At 44.8% G+C, this 27,614-nt stretch overlaps 1 protein-coding gene across 4 annotated transcripts; it reads left to right on the forward strand.

Annotated features, from left to right (window-relative positions):
• The first annotated feature begins 447 nt into the window (after positions 1-447).
• acss2 (acyl-CoA synthetase short chain family member 2) lies at positions 448-25,879 on the forward strand. Of its 4 annotated transcripts, none has more exons than XM_030733172.1 (19): positions 448-1,161; positions 3,065-3,260; positions 10,703-10,794; positions 10,983-11,086; positions 11,171-11,243; positions 12,517-12,592; positions 13,355-13,463; positions 14,150-14,197; positions 17,185-17,322; positions 18,053-18,223; positions 18,352-18,485; positions 18,567-18,699; positions 18,954-19,010; positions 19,498-19,578; positions 19,671-19,779; positions 20,842-20,910; positions 21,560-21,736; positions 21,893-21,967; positions 23,756-25,879. In XM_030733172.1, the coding sequence occupies exons 1-19, from the start codon at positions 1,035-1,037 to the stop codon at positions 23,881-23,883; spliced, it is 2,097 nt and encodes a 698-aa protein (XP_030589032.1). In that variant the 5' UTR covers positions 448-1,034; the 3' UTR covers positions 23,884-25,879. The 4 variants fall into 4 exon arrangements, with proteins under 4 accessions (XP_030589032.1, XP_030589033.1, XP_030589034.1 ...); XM_030733173.1 differs by having other exon boundaries at positions 14,153-14,197; XM_030733174.1 differs by lacking the exon at positions 14,150-14,197.
• Positions 25,880-27,614: the final 1,735 nt, after the last annotated feature.

Raw genomic sequence — 27,614 nt, forward strand, 5'->3', positions numbered from 1 at the left:
GGCACATTTTATTTATTGAAGTAATTCTAAAGCTGGACCTCAAGTAAACGTAACGCCCTCTCTTCACTGTAATAAAACAACAATTATGGAGCCAAGGCAAAAGGTAACGTTAGGACAGAAAAGCAGATTTTCTGAGAATAAAGTCAAAAATTAACAAATAATTTTCAAAAAATAAATAAAAAAGCAGAAAATGCCAAAGAGAAACAGCTACAACACCAATCGGTCCCCAAAGATTTTTTTGCACCAATAGGATGATTCCCGAAGATCACCCTGTTGGTGCATCTGGACGTTTTTACTATCTTAAAACAAAAATTAGGAGAAGCACTTGAATGCGACATCAGCAGGTTTATTACTGTTAGTACTATAAATTCCGAGTTTTGGGTGAGCCCATGAAGGAGCGCTGAGCTGTGATTGGCTCCTGCGGGAGCCAATCACAGCTCAGCGCCACAGCGCGTTTTCCTGGACGAGAAGAAGAAGGAGGTGCGAGCATCCAGTGCGGACACAGAAACGGCTCCGCGGCACCTCTGGAGAGCAGCACGGGGCTCTGCTCACCCACGGCACGCGCTTCTCCTTACGGTCACGCTCAGCGACACTTCGCAGCCAAAGCGGGAGGACGCTTCTGCGCACGCGTGTGCTCCCCCCTTCTCCCGAGACTGGTAACTTAGCGCGTTAGCCTGTTAGCTCCTGCGTGTCCGCGCTACAGGACTTACACCGAGTGGAGCGGAGAGCTTCCACCGGAGAGCCTCCACCGGAGCTGCACCCACACTCACCTGGGAGCCAGGTTACAAACGCAACTGCAGGTATTCGGTTCAAACGCGACTTCTGCGCGCGTAATCTGAACGTAAACGCAACAAAAGCTCCCGCAGAACAAGGAAGTCTGAATGAACTTTGCTGCTAGCGTGTTAGCTAGCCCCTAGCTGCCATTCATTAAGCTGCAGCTGACGCGGGTCCGAACCCGCCCCGAGGAGCTCACCTGCGGGAACATCTGCCCGCTCCCTCCGCTGTTTGATTCCTGCTGCCAGAGAATTTCAGACATGATTCCCGACAAAGCCCCACAGGAGAACGTCTTCCACGGCTCGGAAGACCTGAAGAAGGAGGCTCACGTCCCCAGCTTCGACAAGTACCGAGAGCTCTACCTGAGGTCCATCGAGAGCCCGGATGGTGAGTCTCAGAGCAGCAGCGCCAGCGGCACCAGGTGTTACAGGTGGCGCGTCAGGGTACAAACAAGCGCAAAACGTCATCAGAGTGGTCAGTTAGGCTAACCTCAAAATAAGTAAACTTAATTAAGAGAAGAAGTCTGAATGGGCAGGTGGAGAAGCTGGGCAGGCGTCTCCTCTCCACCGGGTGTGGAGAAAGTACCGGAGCGCCGGGTTCTGGTAGACCCCGCAGGTGTAATACATCAGTCAGCTGTACTGATCCCGTGGTCACATTTTCACGTACAGATGTTAAAGTCACTCATATGGTCCATAGATGCTAAGTTAAAACTTCTCCCTCTCATCTGAATGTGGTTGCTTCTGGAAACAAAACAGCATGTCTGCTATGCAGGCTGATCCTAAAACTAATAAAAAGTTAACAGTAAAAATAACCGGCAGAAATATAAGTAGTATAGATTATGTGGATCAATGTATTTAATGGAAAACAGCTTCATCGCCTGTCGGATAAAATCCTGAATTTCGGAACCTGTAGACGGTGAAACGTATTTAAATATTATTCAACAGAAATGAAATGAGGGGCTGGGTATCAGAGTCCAGGAACAACAACATGGAGCTGGGAACGAGCACAATCGATCACCTTTAAATCCAATCATTGGTTTCAGATTTATCTTAATAATTTTAGGTCATTTAAAACTCCACATGTCACTAATTCTCTGGTTTAAGTGCCTCAGTTTTATGAAATTTCACTTTGTTATTGTCACACAATAAAAAGTCAAGATGTCACCTTTGACCCAAGGAAGTTATTGGAAATTGTTATTTTAATTATTTTATTATTATTATGATTTGTAGACTAAATGACCATTTGGGGAAAATAATGAAAACCTGAAACCAGTGGGAATGATTCAGAAGGAAAGTTTCAAGCATTTGGGATTTTTAAACCATAGAAATGAGCCTGGAGATTAATTTGGTGTGGTGGCAGTAAGGAAGTAGCTTTACCTGCACGGGTGATTTCATTGTGAAGGGTGGAGGGTGTGGAAAGCACTTGAGATTATTAATAAGACAGGAGGTGACTCAGGTCAGTGCTGCGGCCTTCAGCCGTCACTGGCGCTGTGTGTGGGGCTCAGGGTGTTACAGGTGATAAAGAGCATAAAAGCTTAAAGTGTCTCAGAGTAAATTTTAAAATGAAATGTGCACAAAGACCGTAAAACAGGTAGAACTGCAAACCAACATCTGCTCACTGCACCAGCTGTTAAACACAGTTTGACCTTAGCCGCCTCCTGAGAGCTGCAGTTAATTATTAACAGTGATTAAAGCTGGTGGAGTTTATGGGCTCTGCTGTGAGAAACTCAAGTGTGGACGGGGAGTTTTTTTAAACTGCAAAACACCAAAAACACACCACGGCCAACCGGTGCAGTCTCAGCTCCATCATTACAAATATTAACTGGTTTAATATGAACTGTATTTGTAAAAGTTTTTTATGAAACGACATGTTTGACCCGGAGCCTCTCGCTGCTGCCGCACAGCTGATATAAAATACTCATAATAATGCAACTATGATACAATAATGTTACCATGTAACTGTTTTCATATCGGGATATGAAAATATCACAGATGTATAATAATACCATGATTTTATCAGTTCACTGCAACAACACTAGATACTATAGTAGATCACATATTATTAATTATATGGGTGCGTTAATATAGTAGAGAATATGTACAGGTATTATGACATCAGGAAAATGACCCTAACAGGTAAATTTGTGTTTATTTGCTGCTGTCGGTGGATTTTTTATTTAGCAGCAGATTTTTGACTCGTGCATGAAAACAAACACACACTTTGTGCAATTTGTAATAAACGCATGTTGTTTGTGCTCACTTCCTGACTGCTCTCACTTCCTGTCCCGCAGAGTTCTGGGGCGACGTTGCTAAAGACTTCTTCTGGAAGACCAAACACACGGGTCAGTTCCTCGACTACAACTTCGATGTGACCAAAGGAGAAATCTACATCAAGTGCATGGAAGGAGCGTCCACCAACATCTGCTACAACCTGCTCGACCGCAACATTCACGAGAAGCAGCTCGCCGATAAAGTCGCCTTCTTCTGGTTAGTGTGTGTGTGTGTGTTAACCTCAGAGCTGCAGGACTCTGTGGTTATGAAGCAGTGTGTGTGTTTATTCAGAAAATAGCCTGTAAATATCTGTGAAACGGCACCGTTAGCTCTTACAGCTGTAACGCTTCACCGATGACCGCGGTATAGAAACCAAATCGTGAACGGATCGAAAGAAGTTCGGAGTAATTTGTTGTGTAAATCATTTGAATTTTTATTATTGCGAACTGTGGAAATTTGTGCTGTTACAGGCGTAGTTAGCACTGTTAGCTGCATGTTTACCACAGACCCCTGTAAACTGGGTAAACTGGGTAAACTGGGTAAACTGGCACTGATTAGCCGGAAGCAGCTGGTCGGGCAAACAGGAGTTTAACTGCCTGGTTTTCTGATCGGACTCTGAACTGTTGCTCTGAATGTTCTCACTAACATTACGAGCTAAAAGCTGAGCTCAGGAGCAGCTGCTGCACTTCATGATGTTGATGTTCAGCCTGGATCTGCTCGTCCTCCGGGTCCCCGCGGGTCTGAAGACAGAGGCAGAACTCCGATCACGAACCTTTGTGATTAAGGTGTGTGTAGGCTCGGCTCGTGCGTGCATCAGTGTGAGGTGTGTTTGAGCTGCATTGATGGCACTGCTGTAGATTCGATGTTCATCTCTGTGGGAGTCGGCCCGCTGAGAGGAACCTGAACCGTCCCCGATGTTTGTGTCACTGTGGCCGAAACATTAAACACAAGTAGAACACCTCAACGGGACCAAAGGAGGTCAAATTTACACACAATAAAATGAAATGGAAAGTAAAATAAAGGAGCTCATTTCATTAAATTAATTTAAATAAAATAACAAAAATACAATAAAAGTAAAAATATCTAAAATTCAAGTCAAATACATTAAATCATTAACACTTCAGGTAAAATATCAGCAAAGTCTAAAATAAACAATATTGAAAATAACTAGAATTCAGTGAAACCCTCAAATTAATTTTTTTATTTTTATATCTCATCACGTTTGGAAATTCTGATATTTTTCCACCTTAAACTCTGAGGAGTGTTGGGATCAACGAGGCGTTTAAGTTTTTTTTTTTAAAACCACTTTTACTGGGTTCTAATCTGAATTCTATTCTCAGTAGTTCTTTTTCCTCCATCTCTGAATTCCTCCGTCACACTCAGAAACAGGAAGTGTGTCGCTGCACAAAAAGCAGCTTAAATCACACAAACTAAAACACCAGCACATCAGTAAAGCTCAGAGTCTGTTTCTAATGTTTCTGTATTAGCACTGAGGCTTCTGTCTTCATGGAAATGAGCTCTCAGCAGCTGGAGATAAATGGCTGCATGGTCTTTAATGTGAATTCAGGATACTTGACCATAAATGCTGCCTCCTCTTATTTTTCATAACTTTCTTTGTCAGCGCGCTTATCGTCCTGAAATGCTCTCCTGTCCTCTCGGACTAAAGCATCACTTCTTTTCATCGTCCTCTTGTTCTCTCCTCTCAAACCCTTTTTTTAAATCGTCTTTTCTCTCCGTGTCGCTTTCCTGCGGTCAGAGAGGAACGAATGCACTCGCAGAGCCTTCAGAGCGAGGCTACGCTGGGAAGGCGGTGAACTGAAAGCAGCGGTAGCGATATCACAGAGTAATGGACGTGCCTTTGGGGCTTTTATGTGCAGGAAAATCTCTGGAAAGCATCCATAAAGTTCAGTCCAAAGTTTGAGCTGATTAATGGTCCAAGTAGTAACACCTTAGGTAATAGTTTGGCTGATGACCACATTAATAAACTCTGAAAAGCTGAAAGCTCTCAGAATGATGAGGAAGAAAGGTTTGTGCCTCCTATCAAGGTGTGTAGTACACCTGAACAGGTGACCTGTAAGGAACTCTTTAAGCTGATGTAACGTGAGTATTTTAGTTTGTTCTGTGGTTTTTAGCTTGGATCGTCTCAGCCTGAGAGAGAGCTCCTCACAGCTCCCAGAGTCTCGCTGACATTTAAGCCCAGTGTTGGAAAATAAATCTCTCACTGTTGTGTATTTATAGGTGTGTGCGCGCACTTATCAGCTCGTGTATGTGCCGTAACGGTCGGCTGACGGGATGACTGGGCAGAGGAACACGATGACCTTTTGTTTGTTTTTGTTTTTTTCTTCCAGAGCGTGAGCTCGTGAAATAATGTGAAGAAATTAAAATCGGATTAACTGCACAGCCGTGCTATGGCTGAGAAATCCACTTTTATTGCAAATCAGTTTTATTATTTGGCTTTATTTTATTTATTTTTTACTCTACTGTGTTGCACCACATCAGAAACAGATGGTAGTCCAGCAGAAAAAAGCTCCCAGCAGGACCTTTAATTTCCAAAGAATTTGTTGGAGCCAAACGTTCCTTAAACGTGCAGATCTGTGAGATTTGAAATGCACAGTCACATTTTAAGGTGTAAGTAAACAATTTAGCTCAAATTAAAATGAATAATCAGATTTATTTTTCTCACTGTGCAGTAACTGCTCATTGCAGCTCCTGCAGTTCTGCGAGCTGTAAAACGTGTCCAGCTCTGAGCTAAACACTCAAACAGTTAATCATCTTCTGCTGGAGGCGGACCAACATTTCCACACAATCAGGAGTCATCCTGGAGAGATGTGGACCTAACCGAGTGCAGACACGGCAGCTCGGAATATCTGGAAGTGTCTGCAAAGGTCAGGACTTCAGTGAAGTCTCAGTCCCAGAGACTCCCATCAGCCGAGAGCAGCAGACTGGTCACAGAAACCTTTCAGCTATGTGAGCTCCCATCCCACCACCAGCAGCGCGCGTGCAAACACACACACACACACACACACACACACACACACACACACACACACACACACACACACACACACACAGCAGTGTTGAAACTCCATGAGCACACAAACAGGCAGCACTGCTGGCTGCTGCTCAAACCTCCCTCCCTGCTGCTGAAACAGGCAGATTTTGCAATCCTAATTTCTGTTGAAGTTCATTGTTGCGTTGTTGGTCTGCCCCACCGATCCCTGCCGCCGCTGCTTCAGTGATGGAGCCTAAACGGCGGGTGTGACGGTATCAAACCCCACGGTGCAGAGCCACAGCTCAGTGAATATCGCTTCATTTGCAGATTTCTGGATCAAATTGATTCATGCGACTGAAACAAACATCACTTATAACGTCTTTGTTCCTTGCAAACAGTAACAAAAACTTTAAGTGAACACTGAAGCCACATCTGACTAGAAGACAAATGAAAACTGGTGTAAAAAAATTATCAACTGATCAGAATGTGCTGCAGATCACCTGTGATCACAGTATCACCTGTTGTCTCACTACTAAAACTCAGTGCAACACAGCTTTATTTTCTGAGGAATGTTAACACAGTAATCCTCTTCTGATGAGATTCATGAGGACAAATTAACAAGTATCCACACATCACCTTCTTATCATAGTTATTTATTCCCAAGATTGTGGCAGTTCCTGATTGTTGGCAGATCAGACCTACACCCCTCCCTTCAGGAGCCGGCTAACCAACAGCAGCTGTTATAAGCTAACAAAATGCCAGTTAATGTGAGATTTGGTGTCCTAAAAAAATCACACTGTACCCTGATAAACAGTTTAATTACACACTCACATCATATGAGTTTATTTGCTACGTGTTCACAACATTAGATCCACCTCAAAGAAAGTTTCAGCTAACGGCGGCTAACAGCAGTTAGCTAATAGCAGCTAACGGCGGCTAACAGCGGCGTTACTAAAGCAGCATCAGTTACCGACAAAGGTCAGAAATCTGACGTCAGCATCTCTGTGATGGGACAGCAGAGCTGCTCTCACGCAGCAGCTCGTTTCAGGCTCTTCATGAAGTTTTCCAGCCTCGTCCAGAGGAAACAGCCGATGAGCTAAACGGTGAGCTTACTCAGCCAGAACGTTTGTGGGGACTCGGGAGGAAAAGTGGAAAATATTTAAGATTTTTATTCCTGATTTATTGATGTTTCTTATTAAAGTGTTTCCAAAAACGTTTCTCTACAGTTTTTTTTTTTCCCCCAGTACAATAACCGTGAGATTATCCGTTCACGGTTCGGTTCACCGTTTCACTTCTACTAAACAATTTTATACAGCGGAGTTGAAAATGAGTATTTCTGGCAAACATAAATTCAGGTTTATTACAGGACGGTGCTTTGGGCTCTTTCAGGCTTTTCAGTGTTACTCCAGAAAGGCACTGAAATGTATTTTGAAATGCATGCTTGCAGTTTCCTGTTGATGCAAAAGGGCAAAAAATTTGTTCCTCAGATGTAATTTTTTTTTTTTTTTAATTAGCCGTTTTTATATAATTTCGGCTTTCATATCATTGACTCTGGAACTTAGAAAATGAATCATTTCAGATCTCACTTTAGGACCTTAGGATAGGGCTTAGTTTCAGATTCAGTGAGCTAAAATCCAAGCTAAAACTGTGAGGCTGTGTTTCATTAACTGAAATAAAACTGAAGTAAAAGTATTTGGTGACATTTGCAGGACGTTTGGATGTTTTATTCGCAGCCCTGTTTCATGCTCTCGGTCTGCGGCCGAGTTTGTGTCGTCTGAGCCTCCGTCCCTCCTCTGTAACTTTACCGGTCGCATGTTTCTGCTCGTAGCCTGTAATGCTGAGAGACGCCTCGACGGCGCTGCTTGGACAGCACGGCGGCGTTTAATAATCTGCAGAGGCAGCGCTGTCACAGCGCGTTCACCTCGGTCTGCTCTTCAGCGTTATTGCTCTAAAGGTTTCATATCATCCCTGCAAACTGAACATGTCTGCAGGAGAGCGGAGAGTGCGTGACCCCGAGTGACGCTTCTGCAAGCGCGGAGTTCCTGAAATGGATGACGGAGTGTTGTGAAAAGGGGGGAAAGTTTTGATGAGTCAATTTCAGCAACTCAGGCTGAAAATTGAGCAATCTGAAAGGCGTCTGTGGCAAGAGTTCAGGCTTTTGTTCTGGTTGGTTGGACCTGCTTTTTTTTTTTTTTTTTTTTTTTAAATGGAAGACCAAACCTGGAAAAACCTGCTGGGCCACTCAGGGCTAAAATGTAGGGGTGGGTCCTTCAGGACATCACACTGTGACAAATGTGGTGATGAAACTGGTTCATTCTGTGGAATTACCAGAATTTCTGCTTTGATTGCTCATTACATGTGGGCTGACCTTTGCAGACAAAATATTAGCCAGGACAGGGACACTGACGAGTCTCCTGTTGGATGTTTTGTCTGCAACTGTAACTAAATTAAAGGTCAGGTTTGTGCATGCTGCAAACCTCCATTTATTTATTTATTTTTTCCAGTAAAATTCCCTGATTTTCTTTTTGACGCTATGAGGCACGAATCTGACTGTTTGTAATGCTAGCTGATAAAATCGTTTGAAAATGCCTTCTAAGTTGCCAGATCAGCCCCAGAGTGTGGAAGAATCAGCCAACCTGATCCACTCATGAAGAGACTTTGCTGCAGTTCATCCATGTTAGCAGGCTTAGAGGAAAGAGGACTCAGGGCTGGATTTGAGGCCCAAAACCAAATGATCCCTCCACAAATAAAATGTCCGACTGATGCTGATCATAACTTTTCCTCGTATTTGTTTTAAGTTTTTCTAAGGCCTCACTTACACAGGCTTAGAGACCAGTCAGCAACTGCCTGGCAACCTCTGGTTGCTGAGGAAAAATGTGCAATTCCTGCCTAATTGCTGGAGGTTGCTGGTATTGAAATCTGCTGTGAAGAGGGTGCTGCACCAAAAACCTCCTTGTGGTTGTTTTGGTTGTTGTCAGGTTGCTGTGGTCACATGTAGTTTGCATGGAAGACACCAACTTGTCTGCAAACACTCTCCAGCGAACCACTGAGCTGCAGTGAAGCTGGAAAAAGAGCAACATCGTTGAGACCGTTCGCCTTCAAAATAAAAGTTGTTGTCTTTTGAAATGTTTTGGTTATAAGGCACAGCTCACTGCCAGCAACCTCCAGCAACCACTCTCCAACCAGTTAGGGAATGCATATTTTCCCATAGCAGCTGCTGGTTGTTTGCCATCTGGGCTCTAGGCCTGTGTGACTGAGGCCTAAACTTACTGGCTGCTCTAGTCCATAGCTAACCAACATATCAGCTATCAGGCTAACCTTAACTCAGCTTCCTGCTGGAGAAACATCGCGTGCTTTGGATTTTTAGAAAATTTGTCTGAATCCGTCCCATAGAAATCAGTCCAAAGGATTTTAGAGTCAAAATTTCTTTGTTTAAAATGTACGGCACGCTCCTCCAGATCGGCTTGCACAAACTCTCTCATCGTACCAAGGACAAATTTACGGACTATGGGTGACTGAGCTTTCTGTGCGGCTGCCCCTCGTCTATGGACCTCGCTTCCATCTGAACTGAGAGCGCCTCAAACTTTGGACAGTTTTAGAAAGCGCTTAAAGACTTTTCTTTTTATAAGAGCTTTTAGTCTTTGTGCATAATTCTTAGCTATTTTATCTACACCGTGGTGTATTTTAGTTTACACCATGGTCTGTTATTTAGTGTGTTTTATACTTTTACTGTTTGTTTTTTGTTTTGTAGCACTTTGAGGTTTTTTTAAAAATGTAAAGTGCGTTATAAGTAAGTAAAATTTTATTTATATAGCACCTCTCAAGACATAGATCACAAAGTGCTTCACAACACTAAAACAAATTACAATTGGAGTAATATATTCATATATATAAAATAAGATAATATAGAAAATAAACTAACCAAACGCAAGCCTAAAAAGATGAGTTTTTAGCTGTTTTTTAAAAGACACCACCGAATCCACAGTTCTTATACACAAGGGGATGGATAGAGTTCCAGAGTCGGGGAGCTACTGTTGCAAAAGCTCTATCACCCTTAGTTTTCAGCCTTGTGTGATGTACAGCCAGTAGGACTTTATCACATGACCTCAGAGACCTGGGGGGAATGTAGGGATGCAAGAGTTCACTGATATAAGTTGGGGCTTGACCGTGAAGACTTCTATAAGTCAGGACCAGAATCTTAAACTGAACTCTGAAATTAATGGGGAGCCAGTGCAGCTGGATGAGTAACGGTGTGACGTGAGAATACTTAGAAGATTTTGTCAGAAGCCTCGCAGCAGCATTCTGAACAACCTAAATTAAAGGTATTATTATTATTATTATTATTAAAATGAGCTGATTTTACAAATCAAGAAATACTTTATTTATCCTGAAAGTTGGGAAATTGTTGAACTTTGACATGTTTGATCTGTGGGTTAAAACTGCAGCAGCGCCTTTTAATGAGGAAAATCACTGCAGGCTGATTGTAAAACCAACACCTCACAGGCCCAGCACTGTGCAGTAGTGAGGTATATTATTATTAATGTTCAGCTGCTCATCACCTTTCTAAGTGGTTTGGAGGATGGAAGCATCATGATGGGAGGAAAAGTTACCAGAAACCAGTGTAGATGATGATGATGATGATGATGTGTTTTAATGTTGGTTTCAGGGAAGGCAACGATCCCGGTGACGAGCTGACGGTGACCTACAGAGAGCTGCTGCAGAGAGTCTGTCAGTTCGCCAACGTCCTGAAAGCTCAGGGTGAGTTACAGCCAGCTGATCTCCACCCTAACACCACCTCCTGTGATCAGATGCATTCAGGAAATCAGTTTATTGAATGTCTTTTGTTTTATGAGAGGAATTTCTGACCTCGTGTCTGAATAAAATCATAAACGCAGAAGCATCAGACACACACGTGACTCTTTCTGGCTTCACTTTATCGTCTCCAGGCGTGAAGAAGGGCGACCGTGTGTCCATATACATGCCCATGGTGGTTGAGCTGGTGGTTGCCATGTTGGCGTGCGTCCGTATCGGAGCGGTCCACTCCATCGTGGTGAGTTCCAAACGAATGAACGTGGTGGGTTGTGGTCAGTGTGAGGAGGATGGAGGATAACGCTGTGCCCTCTGCTGCTCTCAGTTTGCAGGTTTCTCTGCTGAGTCTCTGTTTGAGAGGATCGTGGACTCTCAGTGCTCTCTGCTCATCACTGCAGGTCAGGTTCACAGCAGGGAAGCAACCCTACAGACAAAGATCTGGAAGAACCTCTGGATTATTTTTAAAAAGGAAATGTCAATATGAATCTGCAGGGAGGTGCTTCTGTGGTTGGTTCACGTGTCCTACATCTGAAAACACTAAATCAGTAGCAGCTTTGAGTCTAACTTTGACCTCTGACCTCCTTCTTTTGTTGTGAGGTGTGATAAACTCAACAATACTCAGATACTTATAGGTTATTAAAAAAGGTGAAATGCATGCTGGTGAAAGAAAACGCTGACGCTGCATTCCTGAGCTGGACGGCTCAAACACAGAGTCTGAGGTGCTGAGTTAGGACCGATAATCAGAGTCTTATTAGCCGGATTAGAGTGTGAGGATATAATCGAGTTAATCTGCTGGGTTATTGGCCCCACACTCATTTTTCTCATTCACAGAAGTCCTCTGAGCAGATCATAAAGCCTTTTTATCCTGGCTGGCAGAGCAGTCGTGGTGGTTTTATTACCTCGTAAAAGTCTTCAGAGCGACACTCCTGCAGGGTCTCGTTAGGTTTTACTGTCACGGATGCAGACTTTGTAAACTCAAACACGGATGTAGCTGCACGTTAACATGAGGAAGGATCTGTTTTTAAAAGAGCAGCTTTAAAGCACTCAGAGCCTGTGATTTATACAAATACTAAAGAAAGTTTTGAATATAACCTTGGAGCATCATTTCTGTGCTTCTCCTGCTGCTGTTAATGCCGCAGACTACCCACCCCTCCTGCCTTTAGAAAGGGAGAGTGATTGGCTGCAGTCACTATTGATCAGCTTAATGAAAGTGCAAATAGAGACTGACTCAGTTATGGAGCCTCTAGTGGACATTAGAGGAACTGCAATACATTTTACTGCAGTTCATTTGATTAAAGTTTACCTGAAAAGGTCTACAAGCAGTTTTATTTATTTTTTTGCACTTTGAGGTCAAAAGGCTGCCATCGATGCTTTTGTGTAATGTGGTAACAAACTGTGCAGCAGGAAGTGAACTGAAGGTACAAAACCATCTGATCAACACAGACCCAAACACAGAGGAGACTGGACTCACTGATCCGTCCTAAAGCTGTGAGCTTCAGACTTATTGTGACATTCAGCTGTGGCTGAAGGACTCACTCTGTGCATTTATTAAGAAACCAGCAGCATAGTTTTAATCCAGCTAATGGAATGTGTGTGTCGGGGTGTGTGTGTGTGGTGTAGTATTTGTCTTAAAGCTGCAGCATAAATCTTTCCTTTTGTCTCTTGTTTCAGACGGTTTCTATCGAGGAGATAAGCTGATCAACCTGAAGCTCTTAGCTGATGAGGCGCTGCAGAAATGCAGAGACAAGTAAGCCGTCTAGCCACTTAACACACGTGCACACACACACACATGCACGCCTGGTCTGGCTCACATGCAGCAGAAATGCAGCCTCAGCTGAAGTTCTGCTGAAAGAAAAGTCACGTTTGGATCTTCTGTATTTGTGAAGGTTACCGATGCTGTTTGTTTCCTGTCATCCTTTAACACAAATGCACGAGTTTGTAATCGAAGCACCCTGTGCTGTGTGCTTACATTGGCCTTCACGGACCTGCTGCTGTTTGTTAGAAAACCAGAGTTAAAGCAGAGCTCTACATTACACAGATATTTAACAGAATCTGCGGGTCCATCACGGGTGAGCTTCTTGTGGTGGTCCCATCATGACGTCAGTGGTTCCACCAGCATCGGGCTCTCTCCTGGTCGTAGATCTGCCTCCTGCACCTCAACACTAGAACAGTGCACCAGAGAACCTGGTGAGGACTCCGCTCTGCCTCGGTGCCGCTCGATGACCAGCAGGATCTTTGGAACCTCGCCTGCTGAAGTTTCGGCCCTCAGTTTGAAGCTAATTTTTCACCAGATTTTAAATATTCAGCTGCATGGACGTGCACCGTCTCCATTTGTTTTGTGTTTGTGTGGAAACTGTGCATTATGACACTGAATCTGAACACACTGTAATGGATGGATGGTCCAAGATCACCACTTTCCTTCAGTGTAGTTGGTGATGAGTGCACATCGAGCAGCAGTGGGGACCGTCCTGAGGTCTGCTGACCTGTACCTCTCTCTGTGTCTGTTCAGAGGGTTTCCGGTCGAGCGCTGTATCATGCTGAAGCACCTGTCCAAAGAACCGGAGGAGATTCTGGGCTCTCAGTCGCCTCCCGCCAAACGGTCGTGCCCCGACCTGCAGGTAAACCACAAACCTGAATGTTTCTTTCACACCTGCAGCCGGGGGGGCTGAAACGTTCTCGTCTGTCCTTTAAGTTCACATTATTCCCACCACCTTCCTCCTCTGGGGTGTGTAAGTGGAGTTAAGCTCAGGTGTTTGTTGCTTTTTGTTTTAAAGATGAAGTGGACTGGATTCTGCAGATACCTCAGACGTGAAAGTTTGAATGTGTTTGTGGGGTTAAAGCAGTTAAAGGTTCTGTTGTGTATGTGGGGGAAAACATTAATTACAAATTAGCTAAAAAAAATGTGTTTAGCCATCAGATAAGAAGAAATCCTCCTCCTCCTCCTCCTGTACAGCTGAAATTATCCTCAGAGACCAAAGCAGTTCCTGTATCAGCTGTAAACATGTTTATTTCTGCTGGAAGGTTTAACATGGGAGTCTATGGGGACTGACTCACTGTGGCGCCTCTGCTGGACGGCAGAGGAACTGCAGCTTTTTTTCTGACTGACTTTACCTCAACAGTTAGTTTTTCTTTTAAAATCTAAAATCTTCTAAAACTTTATTTGATTTTGGGATCCTGATTTTTGTCTTTGTGATCTTTTCTTTCTTTTGTTTTGTTTCTTCCCCCAAATAACCCTTCTCCCTGATTAACGTCTCCTCCTTCCTCCTCCTCCTCCTCCTCCTCCTCTATCTTCCCTCCCATCCAGCAGGAAAAACAGGCCGGCAGAGTAAGGAAAACACGTCCTGTTCCAAAGGTATTTTCACCTCCCTCAAACTAAACCCCTGATAACATCTTTGCTTTGACCTTTTGTTTCAAAGGAGTTTCACTTGTAAGAAGAATTTACAGATTGCTGCTCTGGGACAAAAAGAATAAATACAATAAGAACAAATCTTATTCAGTCTGGTGTATTTGGAGGCTTTTACTCTGGTTTCAGCTGTTATTGGCACTTCAGTCCAGTTTTCTCTGGACTGATAAGATTTAAGAAGCTCTTATTGCTGATTTATTTTGCCTGCCAGCAGCAGTTTGTTCCTCTGATTTTTGACAGTTCAGATTAAATTTATGAAAATTGATTTTCTTCAGCTCAAAAATGAGTTTATTTGAAGAACATCAAAGCTTTTAGAATTTTAAATTGAGCCGAACATTCAGACAGAAATCGGTTAAAGGAGTCCGAGTTGCACCATAAACGATGGGAAGTGTTTCTGAACTGTTGAAGTTTGCTGGAATAAAACGTGAATTCTCTGCGTGTAGTTTGGAGTAACACAGCTTTCTCTTTGTCGTGCAAACACTTTGTTGTTGTGGTTGTGCACCTTCACGTCTGACTCCACTCCTGATGGAGGCGAGCGTTTCCACTGTCTCTGCACACTTTGACCTGATGCCTAATAAACCTGCTGTAACACTTCTGTCCTTTAAATGCTGCGAGTCGGGAAGAATCAGAGCTCCGTTTGTCGGGAACAGGAAAACACTTTGGCTGCTGTAAGTTTAAAGTTCTTTAACTGGAAAAGCTTATTGTTGTGCAAGAAAAAATTAGACAGATGAATAGAATCAGTAGATGCATCTCAAGTAGAAAAACGTGGCTTTATGCAGCCAGGCTGTCCTCGAGGCTCTTCGTGGAGACAGAGCCGGTGGGACCACGCTAACATTCAAATCCCTCCTTTATAATAAACTGATGGAGTTGCTCTGCACACAAACACCACCACATGATGGTGACCAGCCTGCTGAGCTCAGCTGTGGAACATGCTGACTGCAAGCAGTGAAAAAAGCAGAAACTAAAGAGCCGGGTGGCATTTAGGGTTGAGCTGGTCATCTCTGAGGAAGCTGTTTGCACTCTCACATGTGAACAGGTTCCTATTTATTCTCTTAATCGATTAAATAGAAACGGAAAGCTGGAATGATCCATTAGGAAGTCGGGAAGCCCCCAGCGTGTGCCTAACGTTGGCCTTCTTGGTCGGTTAGTGTCCACGTACATGCAGTCGAGTAGTTATGAAATGTCCTGTTCAGTGATTCAGTTTATTCTGATCTACCACCAGAGTAGGGTGAGTCTTCCAGATGTTCCACTTTTTGCCTCAATCATTTAGGATCCATTACAGCTGCTGGGGATGCAGCACAGGCTGCAGCGACGGGTGGTGTAACTCCGATAATCCCTCTGTGATGGCCACACTGACTCCCACAATCCTCAGTTAAATGTCAGGAAGGTATGAAGGTGATGTGGATACTGCGACATCCTGAGACTCTGTTCTTCAGATCATCAGTAGGTGTAGTAGTAGCAGTGTTATAGACGGTGTTACTACGGGGGGCTGGGACACAACATGAAACAGCATCTACCCCCCCCGAGACCCAAACAGCCACAAAAACCGCTGATGGATTTATAACGCTGAGACATGAGGGTGAGCCGAGAACAGAAGTGAACTCTAACCTACCCAAAACACCATCTCACCTCCCTACTTACACACAAACAGACAAAGGTTTGCAGGAAATAAATGGCAGCTTGCCCCCAGTCACAAAACGGTGTGCACCGACGTGGCTGGTTCAACATTCAGGGAAGCAAGTGATCCTCTCCAGGTGGTGGCCATCTTGGCTCCTTAAAGGGCGTGGGCCTCAGTCTGGAGCCAATCATCTGTAAGTTGGTACACCAGTTGCAGCCGGGCACCTGCACAGCGTGAGCTCTGATTCTTCCTCACTAACCTGGTTTTGTGTATAAAGACGTGGGCGGGGCCTTGGGTTTTCAGTCCTCTGCTGAAGCTCTGCACCTGTGTCCACACCTGTGTCACAGCCACATGAGATTTTATCACAGGTACACAGGCGTAGTCTTTCCTCTTTCCACGGCTTCAGGTGCTGCACATAAACTGCAGCAGTTAAAGTGATGCAGCTGAAAACAGTCCAAGGCCCCGCCCACATGATGTCATTGCTCAGCTCTGTATTTTCCTGTTTGACCATGAGAACAGCATTATGGGAGCTGCAGCTCTGGTTGGAGTGGACGTCAGACCTGGGTCGAGCCCGCTGATGAATGTGTTTGGCTCATAAAGGCAAATCAAAGGGACGCCTCCGAAGGACCCGACCATCCATCATGTAGACAAACTGCAGCGCTTTAAATAATTGGACAGATTTTGCTGAGTCATCCTTTGGTCTGTATGTTTGGCTGCTTTAGTCTTTATACACTTATCATTTTTTTCCCCTTCAACTCTATAAACATTTAATATTTTTAAAACTCAGTTTTACTGGATTTTAAAGGCAACAACACTTCCTGTTGTTAAACATGTGGCCAGATGTCGCCCAGCCCAGCCTGTGGGTCCTCTGCTGGTCACAGAGGGGTCAACCGCTCTTTTTATACCAAATCAGTTAATTAACCTCGTTAGGGGTCAGATATCCCAGCAGCTTGTTGCCCCTGATTGAGCTCTTTTGAGACATTAAATTAATAGTTGAGCCTATTTTGTTTTTTTTTTTAAAAGAGGCTGCTGGAGCGTCCCAGCTCTGATGGACACTCAGGAATAAGTTACAACTGAACTCAAAGTGTTTGTAACTTTAACTCTTTGTGACTTTATTCACTCACGTTTGCAGTTCTTCTTGTTTGCTGTCGTCAGTAGTTTGAAGGCGTGCATGACTAACTTTCCTTTGTGTCTTAGATTTTAGAGGTGTTTTCTCTGAATGATTGCAGAGCGACGGGGTTTATTTATAACATTGGGAATTGGATTTCTCACCGCCGCTCTTTGTTCCCGTGTGTGTGGTTTGTGTGTTTGACGTCAGGTCCCCTGGAACCCCGAGGTGGACTTGTGCTGGCACACTCTGCTGCGTGAGGTTTCAGACGAGTGTGAACCGGAGTGGTGCGACTCTGAAGATCCGCTCTTCATCCTCTACACCAGCGGTTCGACCGGAAAACCAAAGGTGAGGGAAACCCATCCGTATGGTCTCTACATCTTTGAGCAGGAGGCCTTCTGCTCAGGCTGACCCACCTCGGCTGGCTGCTCTGGGTCAGCGCCTCACCCTCTAAGGGCGAGCCCTTCTGCTGTTTCTGTTGTAGTAAACACCTTTCTGTGCGTGTCGGGGACATCGCAGCGTAACGACCCGCTTTACAGCATTTGATTTGGGGCGTGAGCTGAGCAGTAGCGTCCTCATAGCTTCAACCAGCACAAGCTGCTGCTTCTACGCACATGGAGGTTTCTGCAGGGCTTTAACTACGCTGCTGACGTCGGGCGCCATCCTGTCCTAAATCCTTAACGAACCAATCAGCAGAAAGATTGTTTTATGGTCAGCGAGAGAAAAACTGGAGGACAGTAGTCATTTTGTTTCAGCTCGGATACGTTTATGATGGATTTATCGAAACTGAAATTAAATGTGGAAGTTTTGTTGGAAGCAGCTGGAAATAAGCTTAACTGCTTGACTTCATTGAGGACTCTGTTAGAGCGCCCCCTGCTGCTTTTCTGGGATTAACTTAGGTCACCTGGGAAGTCATCAAATCTTTGCATCTTCTCAGATGCAAAGATTTGATGACTTCCCGTGTTTGGGCCTAATAAGTATTCTCGGTGCAGGACATTGAACCTTCTCATCGTTCCAGTCGAGATGTTTCTGCCTCTGAGGTTTGTGTCTGATGCTTTGACTCTCGTCTCGTCTGCAGGGAGTTCTTCACACGGTCAGCGGCTACATGCTCTACACCGCCACCACCTTCAAACTGGTGTTCGACCACCAGCCCGATGATGTCTACTGGTGCACAGCAGACATCGGGTGGATCACTGGACACTCCTACATCACTTATGGCCCGCTGGCCAACGGGGCCACCAGCGTCCTGGTGAGTGTGAGGTTACGCACACTTCCTGTTTTAGATGAGTTTAACCTGAATAACTGCAGTCTCATGCAGTCTGAGAGCATCCTGCGAACGGCTCCTGTGGATTCTTTCTAATACTTTGTGTGCTTCAGTTCGAAGGTCTGCCCACCTTCCCCGATGTGAGCCGCATGTGGGCGATTGTGGACAAATATAATGTCACCAAGTTCTACACGGCTCCAACCGCCATCAGGCTGCTGATGAAGTCTGGCAACGAGCCGGTGCAGAGGTGAGCTGAGATAGTTTCCTCCCTCCTCCTTCGTGTTGGTCCATGAGGAGCTCACCTGTGCCTTCGGGTCTCTGTTTGCAGGTACAGGCGAAACTCTCTGAAGGTTCTGGGGACGGTCGGAGAACCCATCAACCCCGAGGCCTGGCAGTGGTACTACAACGTGGTGGGAGAGAAGAGATGTCCCATAGTCGACACCTTCTGGCAGACGGAAACTGTTAGTGATCGTTCTCACAGCTTCACATGTCCCTCGAGGAGCTTCCTGTAGTTTCAGCACCAAACAGGGCTTCCTTCATTTTAAACCTCTGTTTCTAATCTGCAATGAAGGATCAATCGATTTGTACCAATAATGTCTTTAACATTTATTCTCTGCTGACCTCCTGAGCCTCTGAGTTCAAACTGTGAACTGTGCTGCCCCCTGCTGGACGGAGATTAACACCACCTGAGATTAAAGCTGTTCTTGTTTTTCAGGGAGGACACGTTCTGACTCCCCTACCTGCAGCCACGCCCATGAAACCTGGATCTGCTGTGAGTGACAGCCGGATCTCTTAGCTGGATGCATGATGATGATGGTGTTTCAAAGAGGGTTTGGGACAAACTTTAGACTAAATGAAGGAAATTAGATAAAATGGTGATTGAGATGATATCAATGTCTGTTTTTAAACAGCATATTTGCAGCAGGTTTCATTTTGAGTGCTCATGTTTTACAAAGCGGTTATTAAAGGTTTCCTCCTGCTGCTGCTTGTTAATGATTTCCTTTGAATCCTGTTTCATTGACACAGTTTGGTTGTTGAATAGATTAAAAAAGATGTTTTTAATAAACGAGTTATTGCTTCACGTCATAATCCAGTAAACATGCTAGATTACCTTCACTGAGAAGAAGAGTTTTTGAATCTTTAGTCAGATTCCAGCTGTTTTCCGGCTCTGTGGTCATCCCCCCCGCCTGTGAAACCTGTTAAATATTCCAGTAAATAACTGGGAATCAGTGCCGCTGTCGTTCCTTTGTGTCCTCCAGACGTTCCCGTTCTTTGGAGTGGTGCCGGCCATCCTAAATGAGTCCGGAGAGGAGCTGGAGGGGCCCAGTGAAGGATACCTGGTCAGCCTTAAATTAAATGAAGCTTTATTTGTTGTCTTCCTTCCTGTGAGTACTGTCACACCTGTCGTCTCTGTCTCCGCCCTCTCACACAGGTGTTCAAACAGCCGTGGCCCGGCATGATGCGGACCGTTTATGGAAGCCATCAGAGGTTTGAGACCACCTACTTCAAGAAGTTTCCAGGATACTACGTCACGGGAGACGGTGAGACACCGATTAGTGTTCAGGGTCAGAGCTTTGGGGTTTTATGTGGCGTAAGATTTATATACATATATTAAGAAAAAATTTACTATTTAATGTGTATATTGTATATTAATACTGGATACACATGTTACTGAGGTTACCTGTGACTCACCTGAGGTGGTAGCTCCACCCGGTCCACTGTCCTCTTTGAATTTGGAGCATGCTGTGTTTGGTGTGATGGCGGATCGATCACTCCGCCCTGTGATGTCATTTCAACACTTTTCAGCTCGTACCCACAAACTTGAATTCGTGTCCACACAGAGGGGAGGAGTTCGTAGTCGAAGAAATTAGAGTTGTATTCACAAGACTTTTCACAGCTTTTAGATTCGTACTCACATAAAAATCCGCACAATTTCTCAGACTCACATATTTCAGCGGAGATTTAGGTACAAGAATTTTATTGACATACAAATATGAATGTTAGAATTATGCACACATCTTTTTGGCAGTTATCTTACTCCATAGTTTTATTTGTTCATGGTGACTCGTGGGGCCGACTGCCAAGTTCATAAAATCATTTTTCTGTAAATATAAAGTCGAGGGTGTAGTGCTGTGTTCAGGAAACCTCAGATGTTTGCCTGTAACGGCCAACAGGAGAGCTGCAACCTTCCGATCGCTGCAGTCAAGTATCAGCAGCGGGTTTTCAGACCTTACCAGGAAGTCCTGCGACAGTGAGACAGCCAATCAGCATCAGGACAGTAACGGGTCTGTGGGAGAGTCTCAGCTGAGAGTCTTTTGTCCCTTTCAGACACAGAAACGAGGTTTTTGAGTCAGACTGATGTTTCTGCAGCGATTGTTTGTAAAACTTGGCTTCATGTTTGGTCTGAACACCATAAAAATACAAATAAATTGATTGATAAAAATCCATAAATGTGACCTTTATGTTCAAAGTAGGTCTGTTTGTGTAGGTCAGCTTAGCTTTTATTTTATTTATCTGTGAAAAACACCAGCAGTAATTTATCTGTAAACCATTTAAACACAAGTTAAACTTTAATCCCGACTCCTTCATTTTCCATCCCGCAGGTTGCCGTAGAGACAAGGACGGCTACTATTGGATAACAGGGAGGATAGACGACATGTTGAATGTCTCAGGTAACACATCCGACCAATCAGCTGCTGCTTTTCCTCTGATTGATTTTCAGAAGAGACAGAGGAGCCTGAACCCATCATCTGTTAATCATCTGTCTGACCACCAGAGGGCGCCACTTTTCTCTTTCCCCATCCATCCATGTTCTGTATATTTGTATTGTAGTTACAGAATTTTGCTTTAGTTTTTTTTTTTTTTTTCACACCTTTTGGGTCTCGTCTGGTTCTGAACTTTAACATTAATAAACTATAAAGCATGATTTTGTTTTTTGGGGTCAAAGTTCAGATTAACGGACAGATTAAGTGTTTGGAGATTTATGAATAATCTGAGGAAAATTTTACATTCAGAAGAATTTTTTTTTTTTTTTTTTAACCTGAATGATGAAAAGCAGTGAATTAACTTCACAGGGGAATAAATGCAGACGTATCCTAATAACGATGTGACTTTATCTTTTTATACTAAAACTAATTAAATAACAGTAAAGATGCTTTGATCAGCTGTATATAAACTGTTTCTTTCTCATTGTGTAGATTTAAAAACTCGTTTCTTCAGTTTATTTTTCTTCGTTTGTACGTTTTGCCTCCTGTCGTGTCTGATGGATAAACATGATACCTGTGAAGAGCTGAGTGTAAAGGTGACCTTATTTCCCTGCAGGTCACTTGTTGAGTACGGCCGAGGTGGAGTCGGCTCTGGTGGAGCACGAGGCCGTCGCCGAGGCCGCCGTGGTGGGCAGACCTCATCCCGTCAAAGGAGAGAGCCTCTACTGCTTCGTGACCCTCAACGACGGCGTGACGTATAACGGCACGCTGGAGGCGGAGCTCAAAAAACAAGGTGGGCAAAGGGGGAAGTGACGTCAGGACGTCTGAAGCAGCTTTAAGATCATTTGAAACTTTAAAAGGGAAATGAAACTGCAGATTTAAGGCTGTCCTCTTTGCTGTGTGGACGCTGTTAGCTGTGAGTCTGATGGGGTTTGTTTTGTGTTCACAGTGAGGGAGAAGATCGGCGCCATCGCCACACCGGACTACATCCAGAATGCACCGGGACTGCCCAAAACCAGATCTGGTAATGAAAACCTGCAGATGCTTGTTTGTGATTTAAAGGTTTAAGGATTATTGAAAAGTGAGCGTTCACATGGATTTCTGACCCCGGCCCTCTGTGTGTGAGTGAAGGCTGTTTCTGCCTCCTCTCTGGAGAATCACCCTCTTAAATGTAATCTGGGGGAAGAGACAAACCCACGTGAAGTTAAATGTGGTGACTGAGGCATCATGAAGGACTCGGGTCGCTCTGTAACAGCAAACTCTTCTGACTGTAACTGAGGAGGACCACTTCAGCACTGGGCTGGAGAAGACGTGCAGAACTTCGGAGTCTGAAAAGTGAAACCTTAAACCTGCGTTCTTTCTAATGTCCAGCAGGGGGCGAGTCTGCGGGCTGTAGTCTGAGGCTCTGCCCAGCTGATCTGAGCTCAGTAAACTCTGTCCTGATGAGTCTGAGTCAGATGGTGCTGCATTAGTTTGGAGAGTATGATCCCATTAGGCTACGTTCTAGGGTTTAATATTTTTCCCGAAAATGACATGAATCAAATCCCAAAAAAAAACTGCACTAAAAAAGTCCCGGGAATCCCGGGTCCCGGGATTAAACCCTACTACGTTCACACTGCAGCCTGAAGTGACCCAATTACGATTTTTTTTTTTGTGAAATACGATTTTTTAAATTTTTTTAAATTTATTTATTTATTTATTTTTTGCGTGGTTGTTCGCATTTCCGAATATATGCGATTTGGATGTGATCTGTGTGTGAACTGTAGACAAACCTAAAAGTGTCCCACATGCGCAGTAGAGGACGGGATAACGTCACTCATATCGAGCGTGCTCAGTGTTTACGGAAGTAAGTTTGTTTTCCTTTCCGCGTCTGCGTAACGCGACGCAGAATAGTGACGTTTGTTGAGTATCAATGACGTGCAGGTCGGATAAATGCGACCTGGCCGTACACACTCAGGTCGCATTTGAAAAGATCGTATCTGTTGTTCAGACTGTCATGAAAAGATCGGATACAGGTCGCATGAGGGCAAAAAAATTGGAATTGGGTCACTTCAGGCTGCAGTGTGAACGTAGCCTTAGCCACAGGGGGTAGATTTAGGGCAGGGCTACCTTTTTGATTGACAGGTCAATATGTTTGTGCAGCGTGGATCACATGGGGGTTTAAAGAAACCAAGATGGTGACGGCCAAACTTCTTTAAGCAGCGGCTGATGTCACATCAAGCATGTCCGGACCTCCAGTTATGCAGAGGTTTCCATCATCAGTGTCCTGGAACGACACATCTGTCCCTTCAACTGCATTACAGGACACTGAAAAACTGATCATCACGGTGACCCCAAAGAAACTGATTAATTTTTATGGTTTTCAGAGATGAAGAAAGCGTGCACAGTGTGCTGTACCCGTCCCTTAACGGGCGATAATCGATGTAACTGTTTAAAATGAGGGAGTGAGATGGTCAACAAAAGGAAGCTCCTGAAACAGAATAATGAAGCTTAAACCTGCAGGCTGAGAGTTCAAGTTTGAGTCTTTAACTGAGAAGCAGTTCATGCAAATGAGAACTCCTACAGTGTGACTCTGAGAGGTTTCTGACTGAGATGTCTTGCTGTGTAAGAAATCCAATGTGGTGCAGGCCAGAGTCGAGGATGTTTGGTTACAGTTTGGACGTCTCTCTTCCTCAGAGAATGTGGTTCTTGTTACCTTTGACCGATCCTGGTCGGTTCCAGGTTGGCGGTCCTGGTCTCACCTGTAGCTACTCCCAGTCTTTCAAAGCAGCACCTGTGTTTGAATTTGTTGGTGCTTTCTCTCCGTCTGCAGGGAAGATCATGAGGCGGCTGCTTCGCAAAATCGCCTGCGATGAGCAGGACCTGGGCGACATCTCCACGCTGGCTGACTCCACGGTCGTCGAGCAGCTCTTCGAGAACAGATGCTGCACCGCAGTGTGACGGGCTGCGGGATCCTCGACGGGAGGCTCCGACTGCAGCAGGGACAGCGGCTGCAAACCAGCCTGGGAGGAGGAGGAGGACGGATTCTCTACTTGGTCTTGTACAGCAAATAACCTTTAGCTCCTGATGAGAATGATGAGCAGTGTTCTGAAGATTTAATGTGAGAAAGCTCAGCTGCAGGTAGATGTGTAACATCATAGACCTTTCCCACTCGTGCAGCAGCAGTGACTCCTCAGACTATCAGCTACATCAGTGTGTCGACCTGCAGATGTTTTCCAGATGTCGACAGTTGCTGCTGTTTTGTGGTTTTTAACCGTCCTGCAGGTGAGCTGAGTGGGCGGGGTAGGAACAGGGTAACACTTCAGGTTGGTCTTCTTCCAGTTTGATCAATATCTGTATTGATTTGAGAATCGGTCCAGCAGTTTTGAGGTTCTGTTCTGGATTAAGGCCAATGTGAGGTGCTACCTCCACCTGCTTTCATGGTAACTCCTCCCCTCCCTTAATGCCACAGTATCGTTACGTATGCCGACGATTAGCTAAACATGAGAATGCTCGACTTTACTTTTAACGTCTTTGTATTTTTAAATACAGAAATTTTTTGGTTTTTTTTTTATATGTGTAGGATTTCTTTTAGGTCTGTGTGTCTGCATGATTCTGATCTGTGATCAGAAACTTCCAAGAATCTGCCCATAAAAATCAACCAGTAAGAAGTTTGTTCCCGCCTGCAGGGCCGTCTCCTCGGGCACCTCTGGACCTCTTCTGCTGAACACTTCCAGGAAGTCCTGTTCAGAAATCCTGGGCTCAGGTCTGCTGAATTCCTCCAGGATGGCACCGGATGGTTTAAAATATTCCTCGTGAGGGAATGCACCGATTCTCCCGGGACGCTTAACTGGCTGCCTGCCGTTAATTCACAATCACTGTTAAATGCCACAAATACCAGATGACTCCTTCACACGTCTGCGCCCAGGAAACCCTGAAACGCTTCAGGAGGTTAGAGAAGGACCGTCGGATCCTCTTCCCATGTTCCCGTCACCTTTCAGCTTTGATACGGTGGAAGGCTGGAGAACAGGACTTCCTGGGGGTGGGCTACAAACCGCAGTAATGCTGGAAGAGGTCCTGAGGTGCACTGGGTGACGACCTGTAAGTGTTTTACAGACTGATTCTTGGACGTTTGCGATCGCAGCTCGTTTCTTCTTTTTCTTTGTCAGATTGATGAGCAGTGATCGAGCTCAAAGGCCAGTCTGCTGGAAAAGGTGTTCAGCCTCGAGTAACTCCACCAGTAAACAGTCTAATCCATTTTCCTGGATACGGTGCCCTATGGCTGGTTTTCGGTTACTGTCTGTGGGAACGTTCCATTAAAAAAGACCAAACCGTCCATCTCAGTTTCCCTCTCGGCTGTTTGTGGCTGTTTGAGCCGGCTGGTTCAGGTTAAAGGCCTAAAGTGTGAAATATACAGTTTAATTTTACCTTTCAGCTCTGGATGAGCACACACTGCTCACCAGGATATACTGATAACAATAATAATAATAACAATAATAATGAAATTAAAACTACACCAGATTTTTGAAGGAAAATTCTTTGTGTTCAGAGCTGATCTGTGGAGTAAATAAACATTTCAGAGCATTTTTAATGTCAGGACTGAAGGTTGAAGCATCATGAGCAGCTGAATGAGCCGGTTATTTGGGGCTTGAAGGGTTTCCTGGTTTCCTTCACAGATGTCTGATTTTGAGGGTCATGAATTAGAAACAGAAGCTTGGTTAGAGTTCAGCTTTTCTTTCTTTTAATTCTGTTGCTGTTTGTATCTGTGTGCCAACAACCTACGAAGTGGTGGCGTGGGGTTAAAGCTAATAAATGTAAAAGTGCAGCTGCTCGTGCACTCAGATTTGTTTCTCTTTATAATCGCTCGGGTTTCTTTTTCAGTTCATCTTCAGTTTGGTTTTTAATTTTGTTTGTGTCAAAGTGTTTGCTATGACAGTAAATGAACATGACTACTGCCTCTGCTCCTCTCACTGCCTCTTTCTTTAAGACTGTAAGTGAAAAATGATGTGGCAGGTGAGTTCACTTTGCTGAAATGTCATTGCAGTAACTCAGAATGCTACTCAGTAGTTTGTGTGGCCCCCATGTGGTCCAGATCTGGACCAGAGCATCACTGAGCTCCTGGACAGTCTGAGGTGCAGCGTTGGATGGACTGAAACATGAGGTCCCAGAGGTGTTCTGTTGGATTTAGTCAGGTGAGTCTGGGGGCCAGTCAGTGGCATCAGTTCCTTCATCCTCCAGGAACTACCTGCATACTCTCACCAGGAGGAACCCAGGACCCACTGCAGCAGGGTGGGGTCTGACAGGTCCATGGGTTTCATCGTGATACCTGATGGCAGTCAGGGTGCTGTTGCCTAGCCTGCAGAGGTCTGTGTGTCCCTCCATGGATATGCCTCAGACCATCACTGACCCACCACCACACCGGTCATGCTGAACGATGTTACAGGCAGCATAACGTTCTCCACGGCTTCTCCAGACCCTTTAAGGTCTGTCACACGCTCAGGGTGAACCTGCTCTCACCTGTGAAAAGTACAGGTGGTATCTATGGTAAAAGCCAATCAGGCTCCACAGCACCCACTAGAGGACATCAGGCCGCCCTCATGAAGTCTGTTTCTGATTGTTTGGTCACAGACATTCACACTGCTGGAGGTCATGTTGTAGCTCTGCAGAGCTCATCCTGTTCCTCCTGCACAAAGGAGCAGATCCTGGTCCTGCTGATGGCTTAAGGACCTTCTCCTGTCCAGCTCTCCTAGAGTAACTTCCTGTCTCCTGGAGTCTCCATGCTCTGAGACTGTGCTGGGAGACACAGCAAACCTTCTGGCAATATTGATGTGCCATCCTGGAGGAGTTGGACTACCTGTGCAGCCTCTGTAGGGTCCAGGTATGACCTCATACTACCAGCAGTGACTCTGACCCTAGCCAAATGCAGAACTAGTGAAAAAAAATAGTTTTTAGTTCTCTGATAAAACTAAAATTACTGTAATCAGAGCCAAAAAAACCTCCAGAAAATCAGTGAATTGCAGTTTCGTTTCATTTTAATGTGCACAGACACAGTAACAGTTTGATTTATTAGTCATTGGAGGTGTCACACATTTTTAGCACAAACATAAGAGAAGGTTGAGTCACAACGGTTATCGTTCCAGGTTCCTGTAAAAGGAAAAACCAGCAAAAATCAGAAGCAGCAGGAAGCATGGCTGTTTGCACAGAGCAGATTTACTAATTAATGGATGTTTTTTAAAAAAAAAAATTTTGAAAAAAAAAAAAATCTGGGCAGCACGGTGGCGCAGTGGTTAGCACTGCTGCCTCACAGTTAGAATACCATCTGGAAGGCCTGGGTTTGATTCCACCTTGGCCCAGGCCTCTCCCTCTCTCTGTGTGGAGTTTGCATGTTCTCCCCGTGCTTGCGTGGGTTTCCTCCGGGTACTCCGGTTTCCTCCCACAGTCCAAAGACATGCACTTACTGGGGTTAGGTTAATTGGCTACTCTAAATTGCCCATAGGTGTGAATGAGAGCATGAATGTGAGTGTGAAAGGTTGTCTGTCACTCCGTGTTGGCCCTGCAACAGGCTGGCGACCTGTTCAGGGTGTACCCTGCCTCTCGCCCTATGACAGCTGGGATAGGCTCCAGCCCCCCCGCGACCCTTAACAGGATGTGCGGAAGCGAATGGATGGATGGATGGATTTTAAAATCAAATT

Source organism: Archocentrus centrarchus, chromosome 7, assembly GCF_007364275.1.
Source record: "Archocentrus centrarchus isolate MPI-CPG fArcCen1 chromosome 7, fArcCen1, whole genome shotgun sequence".
Classification (NCBI taxonomy): Eukaryota; Metazoa; Chordata; class Actinopteri; order Cichliformes; family Cichlidae; genus Archocentrus; species Archocentrus centrarchus.